General features: G+C 51.7%; 1 protein-coding gene across 5 annotated transcripts in view; it reads left to right on the top strand.

Moving 5' to 3' along the window:
- Positions 1 to 9,797, top strand: part of Col18a1 (collagen type XVIII alpha 1 chain) — a 109,538-nt gene that overhangs the window by 80,445 nt on the left and 19,296 nt on the right. For all 5 annotated transcript variants that reach the window (XM_013351205.1, XM_026785520.1, XM_026785519.1 and 2 more), the window contains 11 exons: positions 2,952 to 3,022; positions 3,265 to 3,450; positions 4,335 to 4,361; positions 5,094 to 5,156; positions 5,269 to 5,346; positions 5,593 to 5,646; positions 5,794 to 5,952; positions 6,410 to 6,472; positions 7,231 to 7,257; positions 8,894 to 9,025; positions 9,547 to 9,609. In XM_013351205.1, coding sequence (XP_013206659.1) covers positions 2,952 to 3,022; positions 3,265 to 3,450; positions 4,335 to 4,361; positions 5,094 to 5,156; positions 5,269 to 5,346; positions 5,593 to 5,646; positions 5,794 to 5,952; positions 6,410 to 6,472; positions 7,231 to 7,257; positions 8,894 to 9,025; positions 9,547 to 9,609 — 923 coding nt within the window. The remainder of the gene's footprint in view (positions 1 to 2,951; positions 3,023 to 3,264; positions 3,451 to 4,334; positions 4,362 to 5,093; positions 5,157 to 5,268; positions 5,347 to 5,592; positions 5,647 to 5,793; positions 5,953 to 6,409; positions 6,473 to 7,230; positions 7,258 to 8,893; positions 9,026 to 9,546; positions 9,610 to 9,797) is intronic.

Below are 9,797 nucleotides of genomic sequence, written 5' to 3'. Positions count from 1 at the left end.
CACTATGTCCAGCCTGAGGACCTGGTGATGGGTGTGTGCACTATGTCCGGCTTGAGGTGGCTTCAGAGGATGTTGTTCTGGGTCTTCTGTCTCAGCCGCTGCTGAGCCATTTGCGAATGATTTGTGTGTTTACTACCCACCCCAGTATGTGGGAGTCTGTGCACCTCACCTCAATGAGGTCATTAGACATGGCTGTTATGGAAGTGGGGTGGCCTGCCCTGCGCTCTCCCTTGTTTCTGTGATAACCAGCATCTTTTCGTGGGCTTACATCTCAGTAGATGTCTAGATCTTATGCCAAAGTTTAATGGGCTGTATGATGTCTTATTGTTGAATTTTGAGAGTTCTTTATGTATTCTGGATTTAAACACAGTCATTGGCTTCCTCATATTATCTCTCTCACTTTCTTTGTTTTTTCAAGACAGGGTTTCTCTGTGTAGCCCTGGCTGTCCTAGAACTCACTCTGTAGACCAGGCTGGTCTTGAACTCAGGGAACTGCCTGCCTCTGCCTCCCAGTGCTGAGATTAAAGGCATGTGCCACCACTGCCTGACTCCCTTTTTTTCTTCATCTCCTCCTACCCTACCCTCTGAGGATATGGATATATGCCTATATCTATATAAATATTTATATGTAATACTTAAATATATAGATATAGCATATCTATATCTATATAGATAGATATAGATATCTCCATGTACATGTGAGTGATTGTGTGTGTGTGTGAGCATGTGTTAAGCTGGTCTTGAACTTGTGACCCTCCTGTCTTTGTTCTCAAGTGCTAGGATTACAGGTGTGAGCCACAATATTCACCTTCATCTTCTTAACAGCATCTTTAGAAAAGCCTAACTTTCTAATTTTTGCTGAAATTCAAAGATCTCACTTCTAGTGTCACCTGAAACTCTGCCCAAGGTGATCCAAAGACCTACTTTCAATCTTTAAAAAACTGTTTCCCAACTTCTGTCACTGTTGAAGCCCCCTTTCCCCTGCTGAGCCGACTCTGAGATGTGGGGCACCAGCCTCCCACACTTGAGTCTATTTCTGGTCTCTCCTCTGTGCTGTACATCTCCACGCCCGTCTCTCTGTACCATCCTGTCTGTTGCCCACCTCTCTGAGCCATGGCTCTCCCTGTCTGTCTTGGCCGCTTGTTGCCACATCTGCAGAGAAGAAAAAGCCTGCTGGAGTTTCAATGGGGCAGAGAAATGACTCTCGAGACCCGTTGTTGCCTTTTCTTTAGGTCTTGTTTGATTTCTCTTAGCCATGTTTGCACAGTTTTAAATGCCCCCTAAGGCAGTGCTTTTTAGGTTTGTGGAACCTGAAGTTCCAGGAAAGCTTTGCTGCTGCAGGGAGAGCCTATGCTGCCCTCTTGTGGTCAAACACCTCAGTGGCTCCTGCAGATGGGGCAGTTTGGCTGTGGTGGATGGGGGAGGCTGGGTCATCCTGATCAGATACCTGGCTTACTCCTTACTAAGCAGCTGATGAACCCATGACCCGCTGTGGGCAAAGTCCATCAGCAGCACCCCTCCCCCAGAGAACAATGTCAGCCTCAGAGGCTAGGAGTGGCATTCCCTAGAGCCCTGAGAATGAGTAAAGGGCCTGAGCACACTGTTTGTGCAGCTCCTGGGACGTCCACTAGTTTGACCAATCCTCATTTGTGGCTACAGATCCTATATCCTGCTGGGGACTGAACTCCCTATAGGTTATAGGCCGCGAATAACAGTGTGATCATCAGTTCTAACCCAAGGTGGGGGGCTCGGTGCCCCAGCCAAGGAGCACTAGATGCCTCTAAATAGTAGAAACTCTACTTAGAGACGTAATTGGTGTCTAAGAGGTGTGACATGTTGGCATGATAAAAGTCTATACTGTCTGCTGCTAGTGAGATGTGGCTAAGATCTGCCTCCAGGTATCACCGTACAACCCTCTTATTAATCACTAGGAAATGGTACTCTGTATTTTCAGGAAGGACCTGTCTTGTGGTTCCAGTGAGGACAGGCTCCTGAGGGAAGGCAAAGGAAGGAATGACAACTGCTGTTGTTGGCCAACTTCTATTTCAGGCTTGGGGTTAGCCATGTTTCTGTGGCATTTCTGTCTTTGACCTTAGAAGTGTTTCTTGTTTGTGCACATCTGTAAGACCCACTCTCAGCTCAAAGACTGTTCAAAACCCGGTAGCAGGCTCACTGGGCCCAACTTTGGCTCCAGCAGCACTCGTGTGTTGGACACATGTAAAAGACATGGAACCAACATAGCAGGAGATCCTCGTTTGGCGTCTTCATGGTTACTGTTCTCAGAGAAGCCAAGGGAGTGCGGACCATTTATCAAGTCATTGCTCGTTTATCAAGGTTGGATCCCTGAATGTGACCGTGACCGACTTGTGAATGATAGCCTTGCCCTTGCGAAGCACCACAGTCTTCAAGGCAGAGGTCATAGCAAATGCCACAAATGTCCAGACAGTTCTGCAGAAGAAGTGGCACGTGTGTGTGTGAATTCACCACTGTGTGTGTGCATATGTATGTCACATGTGACTTTGTGTGTCATAGGTACCATGTGGATGGTGGGTTCTAGGTGAACCTCTGGGGTTCATCTCAGAATTGCTGGGGGCTTTCTGTTTTTCAAATTGTACGTTGGAAGAGGAGAACGTGATAAGAAGGAGTTATGCTGGAGAGATGTTAAAACAAACTCAGGCATCTTCTCGAGGGTTTCGGTTGTCACTGGACTTACTTTAAATGGCTGTGGTGACTTTGGTGCTTCTGTCCTGTTGCCCATGTTAGGTGACCATTGCCACTCACCATTCCCCTGGTCCCTGTCCTCAGGGTTTTTGGTGGGCGGAAAGGCAAATGGCCATTCTCATAGCCTCGTCCCCGGGGCTCTTGCTGGGTGGAGAAGTAAAGCTTGGGCAGCAAAGCCAAGAGCCTGGGGCTGCTTGAAGCTTGACCATGCCACCTCTACCTCTTCCCAGCTGAGACCCTTCCTGGCACAAGCGGTACACGGGAAGAGAGCGTCCAGAATCATGGAAGTGGCTTGATAAAGGTGAACCCACTTCCCCATGACCTTGTCCCAGGTCATCTGGGAACCCTCAGTGGCTTCTCACTGCGACCTGAGGCCCACACTCCCTCCCCTGGCCTGCTGCCCTGTGCTCTACAATGCTTCTACCCCCAACCTGCACCTCCGTATTCCCTGGAGGCCTGAGATTCAGGCCCCTGAGAAAGTAGCAGCAGCATGAGGGGAACTTGTATGCAGATTGTGGCAGCCGATATCCTCTTTGTCTCCAGGGAGTTCTGAAGGGACAAAAGGGGGAGCCAGGTGTTCCGGGCTTACCTGGCCCAGCTGGTCCCCAGGGTCCTGCAGGCCCAGTGGTACAGAACCCCAGTGCACAACCTGTCCCTGGAGCACAAGGACCCCCAGGGCCTCAGGGGCCACCAGGAAAAGATGGAGCTCCAGGAAGGGACGGTGAACCGGTGAGTCCTGGCCTCCCCTTGTGATCTGGGCTGGAGCTGAGGTCTCTGACTAGGGCTGGTGGGAGAATTGGTTGGGATCAGAGCAGCAGCATCCTCGGGTGCTGGGATTTCTACCAGCCTTCTGCTGTACACTAGAGCCGGAAGGTTGTTAGAGCACGGAGGTCAGGGATGCCCAAGTCAACCCTGGACCTAAACTCTACTGCAGAAGTGCTGTCTGTTGTGGGTCTGGGTCACTTAGAGATTTGCCATGACCATGAATGTATTTTAATAAAAGGAGGCTTTATTAAATAGTGGCGCCAGTTACTCATGGCTCCAGGACTGCAACCAAGAGAACTCCCAAGATGCAGCATCTAGTTATGTTAATCCATGGCTTATGAAGTCAGACCTCACACGATTAAATGTATTCTGTGTACATGTGGGCGGGGTCTAATTTGAACATAAATGTCTTGCCCTTGTCCTAGTCATTGAGCAGAGTGAGCAAGTTTGATTACAAAAGCGAAATAACAGTTGGTCTTATGACCTATCTTACTAGAACAACAAATTTTTACAAGATCAGTCCATTTAAGAATAGTCTTCAACCTGCCTTTAATCCCAGAATTCAGAAGGCAGAGGCAGGTTGATCTCTGTTAGTTCAAGGCCAGCCTGGTCTACAGAACAAGTTCCAAGACAGCCAGGGCTATACAAAGAAGCCATGTCTCAAAAAATAAAAACAGAACAACAAGATACTTTCCAATGTCTGGAGAAAAAAGGAAAGTGGGTGCCAGGTTTACGTATTAGAGGTTTTTTTGTTTTTTTTTTTTTCACTTTTTGGTCTCTTTCTGTGCCCAGTCTTGTGTAGTGGCTTCAAGACAATTTGCATTCATGTCTTCTCTTGCACGTTTCAGGGTGACCCTGGTGAAGATGGAAGGCCGGTAAGTTGGCTTTCTCTCTGTACCAGACACTGTACCGTGTTTCCACGGGATCCACAGGCCATCTGTATACAGCTCAGGGCCATGGTTTCCCAGAGAGGACACTTTAAAAAGGTGGCTTAGCTTGGGTTGTACTTTTGTTCTAGCTAACTACAGGTGGCTAAAGGCAGGCATAATGTGACTGCCAAAACCACAAAGTGTTGTTCCCAGATTTCCTGAGGGGCTGGGGTGAGGGCTCACAACAAAGAGTGGGGAACTCGGGGTGCAAGAGAGGGGCAGCAGTGCTGAGGAGATGGGGTCCCCCACACTGCCAGAGTGGCCACAGGGAGCTCTTTGTGCCAGATAGAGCTGTGTTGAAACTATGTGCAGTCCAGGCTCAGTGTTAAGTGAAGGTTTCCCTAAGCCCAATGTGTCCATCACGTTTGCACAGACACATGTGTATCCCATACACATGCAGTGGACTTATACTCCGCCATGGAGATCTGTGGTTACCTTAAATGATTTCTCTGAAGAGGGTGTGTGCCATCCATAGCCAGTGGTGTCACTTTTAAATCCTGTTTTTCTCCTCTGGGGTCGTCTCGGTGGCATGGCCTTTCCTGGTTTATTAGGCCTCCATGAAGGGCTTGACTTCTATCTGCCCTCTGCTCCTGAATGAGAAGCATTTGGGGCTCAAGATTCATTGTATGAAGGAAAAGAGGTGCTTCCCTCTGCCTAACTCCTATCCTTGTCTTCCAGGGTGACACTGGGCCTCAAGGCTTTCCAGGAACCCCAGGAGAAGTGGGCCCCAAGGGTGAGAAGGTATGTGTATGCAGACCAGAGCATGGCCCCTTTCCTGTCCCAGCTCCTAACTGAGAGTGGGGACCATGTGTCCTCAGTGTCCTCAGTGTGACAGATTCGTCTTATGTCCCAGGGAGATCCTGGTGTTGGAGTTCGAGGACCTCCAGGACCTCCAGGGCCACCAGGACCCTCCTTCAGACAGGACAAGCTGGTAAATTCCCTCCTCCACACCAGGTCCCAGTACTCAACCCTACGAACTGGTTCCTGGTATTGTTGGCCCAAGAGCATGGGTACCTGCTGCAGGCTTGGGATGGTGGCCAGTCTGTGGGGCAAAGCATGATGCCCCACCTGCCATTGCAGGCATCTTTGGGTGGTTAGGGGACAGCTGGGTGATGCTATCTGGTACTCGGGATGATGCATTTATGTCCTGTGGTGGCTTCTCTCCCCCTTCCCTCAGACCTTCATTGACATGGAAGGTTCTGGTTTCAGTGGTGATATGGAGAGCCTCAGGGTAAGTGGCTGCACCCCACACCCACTGTCACTGGGCAGGATGTCTGAGACATTAGGGGGGACCCTTGGGGGTGGGGCAAGACTAGCAGGGGATGTGATCATTGTCCAGCATGCCTATTCTATGATGGACTGTATCTCTCGTATCCAGGGCCCACGAGGCTTCCCTGGCCCCCCAGGACCCCCTGGTGTCCCAGGACTGCCTGGTGAACCAGGGCGCTTTGGGGTCAACAGCTCCTATGCTCCAGGACCTGCAGGCCTTCCTGGTGTGCCTGGGAAGGAAGGGCCCCCCGGATTTCCTGGCCCCCCGGTAAGTTCTGCTGCCTCCCCTCCCCAGAGCATCCTCTTGGCTAGGAACAGGGGAGGGGAGAATCACATGAGGTCTCTTGCTGGATCTACCTCAGGATTCCCATGCTCCAGTCTCCACACCTCGAGGTGGAGGCTGGTCTCATTTGGGGTCACTCTCAGGATTGGGGGGGTAGGCTACCCTCTAGTTCTAGGGTACTGACACACTAGGTGACTCTGGGACACACATTTACCCACTCTAGACCGAATGGATGCATGAGCTTCCCAACTTAGTTTCCCCAGTATAATCAACAGCTCCATTAAAGAGCACACACAGGGGCTTCTACACTGTACTGTCTGAGCTGTGCATACACCTGGGGGGGGAGGGGGGAGTTTATATCCTGGCTCTAGGAAAGGGTGCCAACTGTTACCTGCTCACCATGGATCCTGTCCACCTATCTCTTTGTTTTTCTGTCTCCCAGGGACCTCCAGGTCCTCCAGGCAAAGAGGGTCCACCAGGAGTGGCTGGCCAGAAAGGCAGTGTTGTAAGTCAGCTCCTGTGGTATAACTCAACACACACTTGTAGCCAGTGGGTGGTGGGCACTGCGTGCTTGGGGTCTGTGGAGAGTGTGTGCCATAGGGCGAGCCCACGGACATAGCCTGCATCCTCAGCTTAGGAAGGTGCTTAGTCATGGGGCCGGCAGGGCTCGGGTTCAAGTCAGGGTCTCCATATGTGGACCAGCAACTTAGGGGGCGGCCCTTCATTTGGTTTGAAAGGGTGATTTCAGGTTTCAGTGTAGCTGGATTGGTAGATGTCTTCAGAGGCCGGCCAATCTCTGTTGACCACAGTCTACTGTGATCTTGGATTGCAGGGGGAGGGGGGTCAGATGGAGAGCTGCTCCCACCACTTCCTGGGATGGGATGAGGAAGACCCACATGCTTGGGGAGCATCAGAAGGTCCTTTTAAATGGACTATTCCCAGAGCTTGTCTCTGCTTTTAACTAAGCCTAAATGGCTCCCCGGCTCAGGAGGTGTTCTGAGAGGCATTCATGGGGCTGGTGGGCTTAGGGGCTCTGGCCTTGGGCTCTCTGGGCTCCCCTCCCTGCTGAGCTTCCCAGAGGTTAGCGTCCTTAAAAGACAAGGGAGGGAGCAGGAACAGGCCCTGAGAACACTAGAGTCAGCATAAACCAAAGACAGGATCCTGTGAGGCAGGCAGTCACCATGGGGCTGTTGGTTTGTTTTTCTCTGATCGCTACATACATGTCTGAATTTATTGTAATCCTATCCTTTTTTCCCCCCATAGGGCGAGGTGGGCATCCCAGGACCCAAGGTACGAGTCAGTTTTCATTCTGGCAGAGTTGGGGCTACCTGCTTGATAAAAGTATTTAGGCAGGATGTAGGGGGCACCAGCCAGTGAATGCATAGTCTGTGTGTGTGTGTGTGTGTGTGTGTGTGTGTGTGTGCGCGCGCACGTGCATGTGCGTGTGGCTTTATCTACTCAGTTCTGTTCTGCAAATGCAATAGAACCAGAGATGCTGGGTTTAGAAATGAGCTCCCAGTAGGTAGGTACAAGGGAAGGCTCCCTGGGAATTCCTGGGGTGCCTCAACCAGGTACCTCAGGATGTTAGCTGCCCAGTTCATCGAGGTCCTCAGTGGCACTCCCAGCATCCTCACCCACTGTTGCACAGGGAATGCCATGCTGGCTCTCCTGTGTTCTGAGAGACATCCTGGCTGGTGTTCAAAGAAAAGGCTGGGGCTGATAGAAAAATCCAGTGTGGGGGGGGATGAGAGCAACAGGGGCATCAGAGGGTAGATGAACATGTCAGAAAGAAATAAGAGATGGGCTGGCGTGGGCTGAGTATGTAAATTGGCACGCACTCTTGTGTCTCTGCACAAGACACTGGTATCTTCACTCAAGTGCTCCCGTCTGTACACGCACACGCCCTTGTATCTGCGCACGCACACAAGGAGAGTCTTCCAGGATAAATAAATGAAGTGTTTTACTGAGGTTAAAGAGGAAGGTTCAAGAGTGAACCACTGTACCTGGTACCCACCTGAAATGGAGTAGCTACATCCATAGCTGGAGACCCCACACCCACATAGACGCCTGCATCCTCATTATTTCCGGAGGTACCCAAAGGTGGCATCTTGGGTAGCCCAGGCTGTCTTTGAACTCAGCTAGACCCTTTATAAGAAGGTTCACGCCAAGCGAGGCTGCCTGTGTTCCAGCTGGGTTCAGGACATCTCTCATACAGTCACACGTGCCTCTCAGCGGCCCAGGAGAGAATGGTGGTGGTCTCAGGTCCCACTTCATAGAGGTGACTTGTCTGCCAGCAGGGTCCCTGAGGCATGCTGGCCTACCAGGTCCAACTTCAGGGCTAACCTGCTTGGAGTAGGGCTTTCTGAACCAGGGCCTCCCTGCCTGAGTGCCAAGTCCCTGCCTCAGTCTGCTTCCTTGATCTGATCCCTCAGACTCCTAGACATGACCTGTGTTTGCTTCTGCTCCCCAAGTTCCTCAAACTCGCAAAGTCACAGTAATACCTGTGCCTACGTTACCCCAAGCACTTGGTGGCTACAGGGGCCCCTGCAGACCCACCCTGAACCTTGCTCTCCCTGTACCTTCCAGTGGCCTGTCCCTCCTCCTTACCTGCTTTATCTGCTTCTTGCTATCCCTGTTCTCAACTGTCAAAGAGCTGGGACCCAAGGTTACAGGCCATGGTGGACAGCCTGCTTTGTGATTCTTGAGCTGTGGCCAAAGCCATGACGTCAGGCTTGTGTGCCTGCCAATCTCACTTCACCCTGTTGTTTTGAGTCAGTGAGTTGCCTGAATGGCTTTTGTGGCAGGTGATTTATCTCTGGGTTTTCAGGTTTTTGGAAAGCATTGCAAGGAAGTGCTTGTTCGTTGCGTTGCCTGTAGCTTAGCTGAGGCCCAGAGCCACGGTGACTTTGTCCTTCTGTCTGTGCAGGGGAGCAAAGGAGATCTTGGGCCTGTCGGTGTGCCTGGAAAGACTGGCATGGCTGGACCCCCTGGGCCAACTGGACCACCAGGACCTCCAGGCCCCCCGGGGCCACCAGGACCAGGATTTGCAGCTGGATTCGTGAGTCACTGGGGCCCCCCCAGAAAGCCTGGGCCATACAGCTGCCTTTCCTCCAGACAGCTCACAGCCTGAGCAGAACTCCCTAAGCAGGGCACAGCTCTTGTCACACGTGGGTTTCTCCTGTTCCCTTCTTTGGGCTTCCATGTGTGATCCCAAGTACCTGAGTGGGTTAGATCTGTTCTGGATTGGCCTCACTGCACTCAAAGCACATGTGTTTAGGCTCAGATGTCTGTGGGTGCTGTCCCCAACCCTTCCATGCTGCAAACCTGCCTATGAACCCAAGTACAATTTCTCTTGCACACACACAGTTCAAAGCCTTGTGACTGAGTAGGATGCGTGCCCACTAGGGTTTGAATAACACACACACACACACACACACACACACACACACACACACACACACGACCCAAGCTCTGTCGGTCATCCACTTCCCTTTCCCCCTTCTCCTTTTTCCTGGCCTCGGGAAAGGCTCCTTCTTAGTAAGGCTCAGTCACTGAGCGTCCCTCTTGTGCTCCCTCTAGGATGATATGGAAGGCTCTGGAATGCCCTTCTGGCCAACAGCCCGAAGCTCCGACGGGCTGCAGGTACTGCCTGTGGGCTGGAGTAGGAGGAGGGTCCCAGGCCAGTGGTGTCTTTGGGACAGCCTTATGTAGGGCAAGGAACCACCAGAAGCCCGGGGACGTGAGCCATAGTACCCTCCACCCCAGAAAGACCTGCTCACAAACTGTCCCTAGGGGTGGGGCGTCGGTGTGGGGTGGTGACAGGTAGATAG

This window comes from Microtus ochrogaster, linkage group LG2 (genome assembly GCF_000317375.1).
Source record: "Microtus ochrogaster isolate Prairie Vole_2 linkage group LG2, MicOch1.0, whole genome shotgun sequence".
Lineage (NCBI taxonomy): Eukaryota > Metazoa > Chordata > Mammalia > Rodentia > Cricetidae > Microtus > Microtus ochrogaster.
This window is presented reverse-complemented; position numbering and strand designations above follow the sequence as displayed.